Source organism: Geotrypetes seraphini, chromosome 8 (assembly GCF_902459505.1).
Source record: "Geotrypetes seraphini chromosome 8, aGeoSer1.1, whole genome shotgun sequence".
In the NCBI taxonomy this organism is placed as follows: domain Eukaryota; kingdom Metazoa; phylum Chordata; class Amphibia; order Gymnophiona; family Dermophiidae; genus Geotrypetes; species Geotrypetes seraphini.
In genome coordinates this window covers 68,345,006-68,359,001 of record NC_047091.1, presented here as the reverse complement: position 1 = coordinate 68,359,001, position 13,996 = coordinate 68,345,006, and the positions used below count along the sequence as shown (strand labels likewise).

The 13,996-nt window shown below is 44.3% G+C and overlaps 1 protein-coding gene across 2 annotated transcripts in view; it reads right to left on the bottom strand.

Moving 5' to 3' along the window:
- The window catches only part of LOC117366031 (mucin-17-like), a 164,668-nt gene that overhangs the window by 104,464 nt on the left and 46,208 nt on the right, over positions 1-13,996 (bottom strand). For both annotated transcript variants that reach the window (XM_033957063.1, XM_033957062.1), the window contains exon 3: positions 234-359. In XM_033957063.1, the coding sequence (XP_033812954.1) occupies positions 234-359 (126 nt within the window). The remainder of the gene's footprint in view (positions 1-233; positions 360-13,996) is intronic.

The following is a 13,996-nucleotide window of genomic DNA, read 5'->3' as shown; positions in this document are numbered from 1 at the left end:
AGAAAGAAAAGAGAAGAGAGCCAGTAGGATTATAACAGTTCTGAAAGCTTTAGCAGCATTTAAAAGCTGCCGTGCTCTACTTGCACTGAACTACTTCAATAGCTCTAACCAGAAAAGCCATTGCCACTGCAAAATTTGGAACCCTGCTATAAACTGATAAGGGGTGCTTCTAAGGTAAACAGGTTATCACAGGTAGCAAATAACAAAAGCTGCATCCATGGGGTATCCCTTACCTCTGCACTTTCCTGGAGAAAGTCAAATCTGCGTTCCAGGTCAGCATATTTTTTCCAATAGCCATAACAGTACGGGTAGCGGGAAAGAAATGCATCAAAGGCCCTCCGGACAGCAAAGATGTGATTCTGTGAATGAAGGGGAGCACACAGTGTTGTTAATGATCTACAGCACTTGTACCAGACTTCCTGGTTGAAGCTAAACCATATCCATTATTCATGCATCAAATCTACCTCTAAAGTGCATTTTGCAACATGCTGCACAGTTAAAAGCCTGATCCAAGATCTGAAGCTAAATACCTCCAGATTTGCATAGGTTAAAGGCCTATGCCTGTAAGAACTGTAGTAGTTGACCACCTCTGTGCTTTCAAGAGTCAAGCAAGTTCAGAGATTCGGAAGAGGGTAGAAGCACAAACAATCGCATCCTTCCAATATATAAAAGTACTTGCTGGCCCCCTGCTGACCCACATTTGGAATATGGAGTTTCATTTTCAACATTCATTCTCAAAAGAGATACCCAACATTAGAGAAAAAAAACCAAATAGAGAAAATGGACTTAATTAAGGGAAGGTAGGGGTATGTGATATTCATCTTAAAGGGGAAAAAAATTTAACTAATACAATGTTCTCCCCAGAATTATTTTCCAGCCGGGTGGCATGAAAAAGTAGCCGGGTGGGGTGGGATGGGGAAAATTAACCCCCTCTTTTACTAAGGTGCGCTAGCATTTTTAGCGCACGCAAACCCCCGCGCTAAGCGGGAAAACTAAAGCCAGCTCAATGCTGGCGTTAGCATCTAGTGCACGTGGTAAGCGCACGCTAAAACCACTATCGCAACTTAGTAAAAGGAGCCCTAAATGTGTACTATTTTTTATTAGTTTATTATTATTTTCCAATGCTCAATATGATTTCCTTTTTTAAGGTTTGACACTTGTGCCAGAATATTTTTACTAAATTTAAGGAGTATCCAATTCTAAAAGGGAATAATTAGATATTTGCCCTCTTTCAAATGGTATAGAGGTTTAAAAAAGGGAAAGACGTTAATGAAGTCATTAGGTTCAATCTAGCCATTTATTTCTGCATGAATTTAAACAACTAACAAAAAAAAGATAAATATAGTTCATCCAGTCATATAAGAAATGGCTCTACAGCAGGGGTGCCCACACTTTTTTGGCTTGCGAGCTACTTTTAAAATGACCAAGTCAAAATAATCTACCAACAATAAAATTTAAAAAAAACACAAAGCACACTGTACGCAGAGAAAATGTCAGTAAGGAAGGAGGGAGGGGGCACAAACTTGGGATACAGAAGGAAGGGAGGGAAGGGGCATGAACTTGGGACATAGTATGGAAGGATAGAAGGAAAGAGATGCTGAGATGGAGGAGGGAATAGAAAGGGAAAATTGTTGAGCATGGGTGTGAGGGAAAGAAATGGTGTACATGGGGAAAGGAAGAAAGAGGAGAATGTTGGGCATAGGAAGAGAATTGTTGGACATGTTGGTGGGAGAGGAGTAAGGTAGAGAAAGATGAGAGGGAGAAATGTTGGATGTGGTGTTGGAGAGGGAACAGTGGGACAGATGCAAGAGGGAAGAATGTTGGACCTGGTGGTGGAGGGAATGCAGGAAGAGATGTCGCATGGTTCTGGAGAGGGGTAATAGAAGGAGAAATGTTGGGCATGGGGCTGGTGGACAGGGGTAAAAGATGCTGCACACAGTCCGGGGGGGGATGAGAGAGGGAGAAATGTTGGATGTGGCAGTGGAAGGAGTTGGAGCGATATATCCTGGTTCCCTCTATCTTTCTTTCCTCACTCCCTTTATAGCAAGGGAAGGAATGAGAGAGAGATGGTGGACATAGCACATGGGGGTAGAGGAGAGAGGAAGAAATGCTGTGCAAGGTGGGGAGGGGTAAAAGAGTGTGCTTTATGTAGTTTAATTTTGTGGTTACCATTATGTATTATTAATAAGATTATATTGTGTGTATGTGAAAAATGAATGGAAGAAATGGCATTTACAATTAGTACTATTATTAGTATGGTGGCTGGGTCTGGGGTGGAGCCTGGGCAGTGCTTTTGGGCCCCCCAAACAAAAAAGCATTCCACTGACTGGACCTAGTGTGGGAGGAGAGATGGTAGACCTGCTGGGAGGAAGGGGGACGAATGACCGCATCCCAGAAATTTTGGCATAATTTTGCATTTTCAATTTTAAAAATCCTTATCTCCAAGATGCAAACCGAGCTATTTTCTACACATAGCTATTTAAGTTTTTGCATACAGGCCCCTTATATTAGCTTTTTCACTCCTTTATAGTCATATGACACAAGTTCACCATTTTTTAAGTTTTCTCTCCCTCTTTTTTTTTTTGTGCACTCAGCATCTTGAACATCCCTGTTTACTGAGTAGACATACAAATTTTGGTTAGAAATGATTCACAATTATTATGCTAACAAGAGCTAAACAAACTTTAAATAACTTTACAGTAACTTCAAATCCTGGGGGAGGAAAAAAATACCACAGTACTACTGTACCTGCACATTTTTTCCAGTAACAAATTACTAAATATAAAATAATATCAAAACATATCCACAAATTAATTTTGGCCCTTTGAAACCTAGTAATCAGTCATATCAATCATGGAGTAAGATGTCACTCACACCCCTATAAGTGCAAGGCCAGACCAGTCCACCTGACTTCTACTACCGGCAACCCCCCTCGCACAATGACGTCACCTACTCGAGCTCCCGGAGATTCCTTGTTCGCTACGACGTAGTTGTGGCCTGGCAGTCAACTCTGACAGGAGGGTGTCAAAAGTGGGCACATGCTTGCCATTGATCACCAATTTCCTGCCAATGAAGAAAGGGTCCCCGTTATGGTAGAAGACCTGCGTTGGGTAGCCATTGTATATCCTGTGATAACCTGTACATGATGATGATTTGGAGAACGGGAGAGGGGGAATCGGTGATGAACTGGCATCAAACTGGTGGTGACCACGCTTTAAGCAGCAAGGTTGCGAGGGACAGTGTGGTAGAGAGTGCGAGGTCTGATTTGTTCAGTGTCCTGTCCTGCACCATAGGCATCCTACACTGCGGTGAAGTTTCCAAGCGAGAGAAGGGGAGGCTTCCCTTGCGCCGTGACTTTTTTTGCATCATTAGGCATAGGTCAGCGACGGATGAAAACTTACAACTTGCTTCGGGCCTTCCTGGTTGCCGGGTCCTGCCTTTGCGGAAACAGAAAGTAGGCAGGACCCGGCAGCGAGAAAGGCCCAAAGCAAGATGTAAGTTTCCATCCGTCGTTAACCAGTTTCCTGCCTGTCTCCTGCCTTAGCCCGTAGAGAACTCATGCTTCGGGGCTCTAAGGTGTGCGTGCTGGTTTCCCGTCTCTTCTTCCCCCCCCGCCCCGGGATGTAACTTCCGGTTTCGGAGAGAAGAGGAGGGAATCCGGCATGCATACCTTAGAGCCCCGAAGCATGAGTTCGCATCTCCAAGCCGGTGAGAGATGGTATTTGGGGGGAATTTTTTTATATTGAGCGGCTGCAACAGTAGGATTCCTGATAGATGACAGCTGGGCGGTAATCTAAATTAGCTGGGCGGACCGCCCAGTTAAAAGCCCTGGGGAGAACACTGTAATATTGAAACTCCCAGACAATCATTTTATTCTAAAAACACAAAAACAAGCAGGTATTCTCTAAGAGTACTGAATAATGTCTCCCCATCTTCAAAGAAGATTCTACTCGGAGATTCTGAAGCATTTCATAAAGAGGCAGAAAAGTTGAAAATGTCTCTACTGACACACAGATTAGTGTGAATCATCAAAGCACAGACACATACAGTACATAAGTAAACCAGAGCTTGTTTTTCTCAGTTCAGAATAGGTGCTGTGAGAGGAATTCTATAGAAAACTTAAGTGGCAAGTAATTTACTTACTGAGAAATTGCTTTTAAACTTAGAATTAAAAAGATAATCTCAGTTTCTTTTTGTATTAGATTAACTGTGCTTAACCAGCAAAGACAGTTTAGGGAATAGTTTTAGCTTTAATATCTTTGCTATAGTTTCATAGAAAAGCATCTAAAAGGTACTACTTTAAGAGTTTACCAGCACAACTAAAGGTCAAAGGAAACCTTTGTTTAGCATTTAATTCCCTCCCACTCTCCCCAGGCCTGATCTCTGATCTACAGGCCTTTAAACCAATTAGGAAGCTAGATGGTTTAATTAGAGTATACTGTACCTATAAGCCAATAATTAGCTCTTAGGTCTATGGAGGGGAAACAATACAAACGTATGTATAAAATTTTTATTTGTAGTCTCTAATAATCACCCAGACTATTATCAGAAACACTGGGGTGGTTTTTTTGTGGGGTTAGTTTTTTTTTTTTTGGGGGGTGTAGGGTGGGTTATTATCAGAAGTGTCATTTCTCTCCTCCAGTTCTCCTTCTCATGATGACTATTTCTCTCTTCCACCTTACCACTCATGATAAAACAGTTACTTACCTGTAACAGATGTTATCTAGGGACAGCAGGCAGCATATTCTCACTTGTGGGAATCCCTAGTTGATATGTAAGGGATGGAGGGAAGCTGGCATCTAATTAGAAAATAAACTTTGTAGAACTGCATGACCGAACCAACTATCCTATTTGGAATGAGTCTCCAGACTGTAACGGGATGTGGAAGTATGAATTGAGGACCAGGTGGCTGCTTTACAAATGTCCTCTATGGGAGCTACTGAAGTTGCCATTGCTCTTATTTTATGTTTTATGACATGACCTTCCAGTGGCAGCTCAGCCAGAGAATAGCAAAATGAGATGCAGACTGCTAACCATACAATCTAATGTGTGGAGTGCAGCTTCCCCAGGATGTGTGTAGTCTTGGGAAGAAGCCAGGTAGAACAATAGAGTGGATAAGATGAAATTCCAAAAACTACCTTTCAAATGAATTTCGGATCAATGCGAAGAACAACTCTATCATGAGCAGATATTAGTGCTTGTGGTTCACTAACTCGGTGTGCAAAAGTGATACAAATTAAGACTACTTTCCAAATGAGGTATTTAAATAGCTTAGTCACAAGAGGCTCAAATGGAGGTTTCATCAAAATGGTGAGAACATTTAGGTCCCAAGCAAATGGATTTGAATTGATTAGCCTTTTTATGAATCTAGAAACCAACAGGTATGTAGCCAGAGGTTTGTTGTTCAAAGTTACATGAAAAACATTGATAGCACTGAGATGAACACACACTGAAGTGGATTTTAGACCAGTGTTGGACAGATGGAGAAGGTAATCCAGTACCAACAACAAAGGTCTGGAGTAAAGAAAGACACGGTGGTTGTTACCCGCGGCTAGCCGCAAGTAGCTGCGGGTAACACGCCAAAACGAGGAAAGAAAAATAGTAGTCGCTGCGGGGACGGGGACAAGGCCATTCACCGCCCCGTGGAGCGGTGAATGGTCTTGTCTCTACAGTGAGGCATCAAGGAACATAGGTCCAGCAGCCCCCACCCGCCCAATCGTAGCGTTTAGCCAGCTCCCTCCCTCCACCTCACCTTATATGCTGTTTGCCGGCTTTCTTTTTCCCGAGCCGCACGCGTTCAAAAAGACGAGGCAGGGAGGAAGTGACGTCACCGACACGAATGGTCGGCTAGTGTTGGTGCTCCGCAAGCCCCGGCGATAATTTGGCATTTTCCCGGCATTTTCGCGGCGTGTTTTACACCCGAAGGGGGAATTTTGGAGTCGGTGAGCAACGAGTGTTACATTGCTGAGCTGGATGGCGGGACAGCCGAAAAAAACTCTGCAGGATTACTCTTTTCTCCCGCATGACGGGGGCAGGCTTAAAATGGCGGCTGCGGAGACGGGAAGTGCAGCGGGGCCTATGGAGGTAATCTCTGTTGCGGCTGGAGAGGAGGGGAGGCCCTCGGCAGTAGAGACTTTGGCAGAATTAAAGCTAATGCTTCAGGACATTCACACTGATATTAAATCTGTTCGTACTGAATTATCGACCCTGGCAACAGACCTGAGAGGTGAGATTGCAGAGCTGGGACACAGGGTGGCTGAGACGGAGGAGGGATTAGAACAACATCAAGAGCATTTGCTGGACGTGGATATTAAAATGAAGGATTTACAGGCTCACCAATCCTTTGTGCTTGATAAGCTGGAGGACTTGGAGAATCGTGGACGGCGCTCTAACTTGCGGATTCGAGGTGTGCCTGAGCTGGCGGAGTATGTTAATAGTGAGAGAGTGGTGCAGCAGGTGGCTAGCATGCTATTGTCAACGGATACGGTGGTCATGGCTCCTGATGATATTCATTTGGAACGTGCACATAGAGCATTGATGGCACCAAGGGGGAACAAACCCCGTGATATAATAGCTTGCTTTGTGGACTTTAAAACTAAAGAGGCGGTTATGCGTGCTGCTCGGGCACAGCCTAATTTGAAGTTGGACTCTTTCGACATTGAGATATATCAAGATTTGGCTGCTGTGACATTGAGACGTCGAGCGGAGTTGCGTCCAGTACTTCGCTATCTGAAGGAGCGATCTATTAAATATCGTTGGCAATATCCTTTTGCGTTATTGTTCTATTTAGAAGGAAGATTACGCACAGTGCGCTCATTGGAGGATGCAGCTCAAATTTTCCCTTCGGTTCAATTCACTGGGGAGATACCATCATCCAGTAGTCGGCTGGGACAGGCTCCTGTGTTGGGTGAACGTCCCCAGCGACCCCGTTGGCAAAGGGTTGCCCGGACGGGGGGTCGTCTTACTAGGAATTCGCCGGGGGCAGCGGCCGGTTCGGTTGCTGGACCCTGATATTATAACTTTGTGATGTGTGTGGGATTTGGTTTCTTTCAGGGGCTCTGTTTATCTAAAATACGAGGGGTGCCTGGGGAGAGTATTTATGTTCGGTTTGGTTGGTTGGGCTGTTGGGAAAGGGTGTGGTTGGAGGGTTATATGGGGGCTTTTTTAGGAGTGTTGGGTTGGCGGGGATGGGGAGTGATTTTATTTGGGGAACCTCCTTTTGGGATTTGATTGGTGACTGTGTTGTTGCTGGATTGTTATGCTTTTGAGGAAAGGGGTGTTTTAGGAGGGATTTGGATGTGATTGCCCGGGAATGTTGGGAATTTTGGGTTTTATATGAGTGGGGTTTGCGGGAGTTCTTTCTTCTTCCTTGGACCTAGGTCTTTCAGTTGGGGATAGGCCTGGGTATGGAGTTGGGGGGGGTGGAGGGATGGGAGGAGAAGGGGATGGGTTTGGGGTGGGAAGGGATTGCTGGTAGTTGTTTTGTTTTTTGGTGGCAACTGTGGAGTGGGGAGACCTTTGGGGCTAGTGGAGGTGGAGTTCTTTGGCATTATATGCAGCTATGGAGGTTAATACGATTTGATGTCTGATTTAGAGTTTAGACTTCTCACGTTGAATGTGCGAGGCCTAAATACAGCGTATAAGCGGCGGCACTTATTTAGGGAGGCACGAAGACTGAGACCTCAGGTTCTTTTTTTGCAAGAGACGCATCTCCGTTCACGTCATGAACATTTATTGCATAATCCTCTTTTTTCAGGGATTTATTTAGCTTCTAATAAGGCTGATAAGAAAAGTAAGGGGGTGGGGATCTTGATTGCGAGTACGGTTCACACAGTGTGCAGGCGGGTCATTCGGGATGGGGAAGGTCGTTATCTAATATTGGTAGCTCAAATGGATGGAGACTGGTATACATTGGTCAATGTCTACGCTCCCAATGAACATCAAAGTCGTTTTTTTAGTAGGCTAGAGGCTCGAATTCAGACTTGTGTGGAAGGAACGTTAGTGATGGGGGGGGACTTTAATCTCACTTTGGATCCTTTGGTTGATAATTCTGCCTCAGGTGTGCGTTATGGAAAGATGGAGAGGAAGAGTTTACGATCTCTTTTGTGTCACTGGGATTTATGTGATTTCTGGCGGAAAGCGAATCCCACGGTGAGGGATTATACTTATTTTTCTTCAGTACATAATACGGCCTCTAGGATAGATTTGTGGCTGGGTGAAGAGGGCTTAGTGTCGCGTTTGAGGCAATGTTCTATAGAATCAAGTACAATATCGGATCACTCGCCAGTGCTTTTAATTTTGGAGCGGAGTGGAGAACGGCGCTCACGTCCGCCTTGGCGTTTTCCTGCTGGGCTTTTGCTAAATCCTGTGAATGTTGAATGGCTGGGCAAGGCTATGATGGAATATTTAGAGTTTAATGATCTGGATGGGATTTCACCGGGGTTGCTGTGGGAAGCTTTTAAAGCAGTAATTAGGGGTCAGGTGATAGGTTTGACTGTTCGAGAGCGTAGAGTGAAGGAGGGTGTGGAAGGCTTGCTCCGAGAGGAGATTCAGGTATTGGAGAGGAGGGAGAAACGCGTGGAATTAACGTCTCAGGACCGAGAGAGGTTGCAGGCATTGCGAATTCAACTTAGGGCGTTGGAATTAGAGGAGATACGGAGTGCTTTGCAAGCGGTCCAACAAACCTTTTTTGAATTTGGCAATAAATCAAGCCGCATTTTGGCCCATAAACTAAAAAAAAGGGTTTATCGTAATTTTATACCCGCTATAAGAACTGGTGAAGGTCGTAGGGTTACAGGCTCTATGGATATTGGTCATGAGTTTAGGGATTATTATGCCTCTCTCTATGGCCAGGCTGCTGATGTGTCGGTAGGGGAGATTGAGGGATTTCTGGATAAGGTGCAGCTGCCCTCTCTGAGTGGTGGAGAGGCCTGTCAGCTTTCCTTACCTATCACCCTTGATGAAGTTCGGGAGGCGATTGAGGCGTTGCCGGTGGGCTCTTCACCGGGATTGGATGGTTTTACAAATGTTTTTTATAAGAGGTTTCAGGGAATTGTTGCCCCAGTTCTGGTTCGGGTCTTTAATGCTTTTGAAGAGGAATCTATTCTACCGGCTTCTTGGCGTTTGGCGGCCGTGACATTGTTATTAAAACCAAATAAGGATAGTGAGGATTGTGGTTCTTATCGGCCTATATCATTATTGAATTCTGATTATAAAATCTTTACAAAAATTTTGGCGCAGCGATTACAGCGTGTGATACCGACTTTGATAAAGGTAGAACAGGCAGGTTTTATTTGTAACCGCCAAGCGTTTGATAATATTAAAACTTCCCTCCACTTGATTTGGTATGCAACTCGTTCTAATGTTCCAGCGATATTGCTTTCTTTGGACGCTGAGAAAGCTTTTGATCGGGTGGCTTGGGGTTTTCTGTTTGGTGTTCTGTGTAAGTTTGGGTTTGATGAAAAGTTTCTCTTTTGGCTTCGATTGTTATATAGGGCTCCATTGGCTAGCTTTAAGATCAACGGGTTCTTTACGGACCCTATAGAATTGGGTCGTGGAACAAGGCAGGGTTGCCCATTATCACCCTTGTTGTTTGCTTTGGCAATGGAACCTTTTGCATGTTTGATAAGGCAGCATGGACATATTCAGGGGTTGGTAGTGGATAACCAGTCCTATAAGATTTTGCTGTTTGCGGATGATGTTCTTTTGTTTTTGCGGAATCCTATGGATTCCTTACCGTACTTGATTCAGGCTTTGGATGATTATGGGCGGGTTTCTGGCTTTCGGGTAAATATGGATAAGTCTGAAATTCTTAATATTAATCTCTCATCTGTTCAGGTTCAGTTGCTTCAGGATCAATATGCTTTTCGCTGGGCAAAGAAATCCCTTAAATATTTGGGAGTGCAATTGACAGCTAGCCCGGATTCGTTATTTGCGGTTAATTTCCCTCCATTGCAGCAACGACTCTTTCAAGATTTGGATAAATGGGAAGGTATGACTATTGGGTGGATGGGTCGTATAGCAGCTGTTAAGATGATGTTACTTCCGAAGCTTTTATTTTTATTTATGGCTTTACCAATTGAGATACCGATGGGGTATTTTCGCTTATTGAATCGTAAAGTGTTTGCTTACATTTGGAAACGTAAACCTCCACGGGTACGGAGAGCCCTTTTATATCAACGTAAACAGCAGGGAGGGATGGGAGTCCCTAATTTCCGCCTTTACTATCAAGCGGCTTTATTACAAGCAGTGGCTGCATGGATTGGCTATGAGGACCGTCTTTGGATGTATTTGGAACAGGCTTGTTTGCCTGATATATCGCTGTGGAGGCTTCCGTGGGCTCCAATTTCCATCTTAAGGGCACATTTGAAATTAGACAATCCTTTTTTGAGAGTAATTTTAAATACTTGGTATCAGTTAAGACGGAAGATGTTTCCGGAGCGTAGACATTTTTCCTTGTCTCCCATAAGTCTACTGGAGGGTTTTGTTCCAGGGGGTGTGGACCCTATTCGGCATAGGTGGGTTCGAGCTGGATTGCGTACTGTGGGTCAAATTTGGCAGGATGGAGCTTTGCTTCCTTTTGCACAACTTCAGGATGAGTATGGGCTGAGTCACACTGATGTGTTACCGTACGCGCAATTAAGCACCTTTCTATATAAACAGGCTTATTGGGACTTGCTCTTGGGGGACACAAAATTGGAAGTGGCTCTGCAGAAAGGGATTGGGAGGGGAGGGATTTCTTATTTATATCGGGCTCTTTTATTGAGGGAGGATCCGGAGGATAGTTATCGTCCTCTTTGGGAGAGGGAAATTGGAAGAGTTTTGGATGATAAGGAGTGGGGTTTATGCTATCGAAGTCTTTTCTCTTTGCCTCTCACTTCTCTACTTTTGGAAAATGGGTATAAATTATATTATCGTTGGTATCTGACACCTGTAAAATTAGTCTCTTTTGGGGTCACTCTTTCTGATCTCTGTTGGAGGGGTTGTGGTCAGGTAGGTTCTTTTAGGCATATTTGGTGGTCCTGCCCTATGGTGCGGGACTATTGGAATATGGTGGGGCAGATATTGGTTCAAATTGTAGGAAAGCATATTCCGTTGTTGATGGAGTGTTGCTTACTCAATTTGCCTTTTCCGGGGTTTTCTTCCAGGGAACATCGTTTGGCTGTTTTTGTGCTCACTTTAGCGAGGGTGGCTTTAGCGGGTTGTTGGCGTTCCGCTAAGGTTCCTGAGCGAGAATACTTGCTTAATCGTTTAGATACGATCCAGTTGATGTGTAAATTGACTGCCATGCGGCGGATGCGCATGGAGCCTTATAGGACTGTATGGTCTGGTTATGTTGCTTGGAAGTCTTCCTCACTCCACATGAGCCTGGTAGTTGATTAGGAGGGAAGGGGGTATGGGTGGGGTGGGGGGTGGGGGGGATATATTGAGGTTTGGATTGTTTTACCATATGATGAATAATATGTTTGCTGTATTTAGCTAAAGGATTTTTTGTTTAGATGAGGAGCTATGACATTTGGCTTTGTGTATTTTCTGATGATATGTTGGTGTTTTCTTTTGTATTTTATGTTTTCAAAACTAATAAAAATATATTTAAAAAAAAAAAAAAAAAAAAACAAAAAGACGAGGCTGCGCGAGTTGATCAATCTTCTCCTCTGACACTGTTATGCCTATGACCAGGAGGTAATTGAAACTCAACATACTACTAATATGTCTCCTCAAGTCTGCTTATCTGACCTGAATGTTGTCCAAACAACATCAAAAGGAAAACCAGATGGGAAGCTGATTTCTTCAACACCTCCCTGCTTATCTGACATCCTGACTTCCTTTACCTGCTGTCGCTCAAATAACATTAGTAAAGACTGATGGGAAACCGGGCTCTGCAACACCTCCTGGATAACATCAAAAGGACAGTAAAGCAACACCTCCTTGATAACATCAAAAGGACAGATGGGAAACCGATCTCTGCAACACCTCCTTGACCGAGGTGTTGTCAAAACAAAGAACAAAAGAGCAGGACCAGCTGTTTTACTAATCGTAATAGCAGGACCAGCTGTTTATGCTTTTGAACTCCGCAGTTTTCATCCTATATAAGACCGGAATTCTGACCCTAACATTAGAATCCAAGACGTCTCCAGGGACAGAATCCAAGATGTCTAAAGGGATAGTCTCCCGTGTCTACTCGCCTATCAATTGCAGGGATTCCCAATTGTGAAGGAAGAGTGTTTGCCTGAGATTACGGTGATGTTATTCTCTTTTTATATTCATCTATATATATATATATATAAGTATAATAAAGTGTTATTGTTTAAGCTTTATATTGTCTGTGTGCTTTTCTGAGTGTCACTGATCATCCCATTTGACAGAAAAAAGTGGCGGAACAGACGCAATCGGAAACAGGAAGTTGCAGGAGAGGAGAAGATTGATCAACTTGCGCAGCCGCGCATGCGCATCTTTTTGAACGTGTGCGTCTCGGGAAAAAGAAAGCCAGCAAACAGCATATAAGGTGAGGTGGAGGGAGGGAGCTGGCTAAACGCTGCGATCGGGCGGGTGTGGGCTGCTGGACCGCGCAATCGCGTGTGTTCCCGGCTCACACTAGGAAAGAGGGAGTGAAAGGGAAAAAGATTCTGGACCAAAGGGATGAAGAGGGAAAGAAAGAAACCCACAGCAGGAAAGAAAGGGGAGGACAGGCAGGTGAGCCAGATGCTGGAAGCAGGGGAGGGGGAAGAAAGAGGGAGAGAAGCTAGATGGGGTTGAAAAGAAGAGACACACTGATATGGAAGAAGAAGATAGGGGAAATCTGAACACAGGAAGGTAACAGAAAGAGGGGAAATTATATGCATGGGGCATAGGGACAGAGACATAAAGGGGACATGCCATGGGGATGGTATATGGACACAGGGGGGGTGGGCAATGCCAGATATATAGGGGAGATATTAGAAATGGGGAAAATAGGAACACAGAAGCGAGATTGTTTGTGGGGATGGGACAGGGACAGAGCTCGCAGGCTCCAGCAGCTTGCACAAATTACATTGTAACATGCCACAAAAATAAGAGGGAGGGAGGTAGATAGATAAGCCACGCGAGAGGAGCTGAAGGGTGGTAGAAAGGAACAGATGGTGAAGGAAGGAGGGAAGAATAGTGGTAGAAAGGAAAAGAACAGACATTGAAAGAGGGTAGAGGAATAGACCCTGAAGGGAAATGTGGAAGACAGAGTGGGGAGAAGACGCTGGAAGGGAAGAAGACAGATGCCAGACTATGGGGGAGCGGAGGGAAGATAGGTGCTAGACCAATTGGGAGGGGAGTGAAGGGAGAGGCAGAGTAACAGCAAATGGAAGACGCAGAGAGAAGACACACAGTGGATGGAAGGAATTGAATGAGAAGATGTGGAAAGCAGAAACCAGACAACAAAGGTAGAAAAAAAAATTATATTTATTTATTTATTTTTTATTTTATGATAAAGTAGTATATTAGTTGTGTTGATAAAAATTTATAAACAAAGCCCTGCCAGCTGAACATCTTTTTCTAGTTTAGCAGCCAGAATTTTGATTTATAAGAAAGGAATAAGCTAAATATTGCAGTACTAAGGCTTATATGGATGCTGCGGGGACGGTGACGAGGCGGTGAATGGGATGGCAGTGACGGTGACGGGAATGGCGGTGACGGGAAGGGGACGGTGGGCCGGGGACGGGGCGGTGACAGATTTTTTCCCCATGTCATTCTCTAGTCTGGAGATAATTCCTATAGGCAACACCAAAGTGTAAATTGTTTCCACTTGAAGCGGTACCATCTCTGTGTGGAGGTTTTCCTGGAGGCGTGTATGATGGCTGACATTGGTGCAAAGAGATGGAAGTCATCACATTGGAAGCCTTTTAATGAGGGGAAAGATAGTTTGAGTTTGAGGGCAGATCTGGTAGTGTCAGGTCTCGAAGAATTCCAGGATAGTGGAATTAGGTAAGGAAGAATGATGTCATGTAGGATCTTGAATATTAGGCAG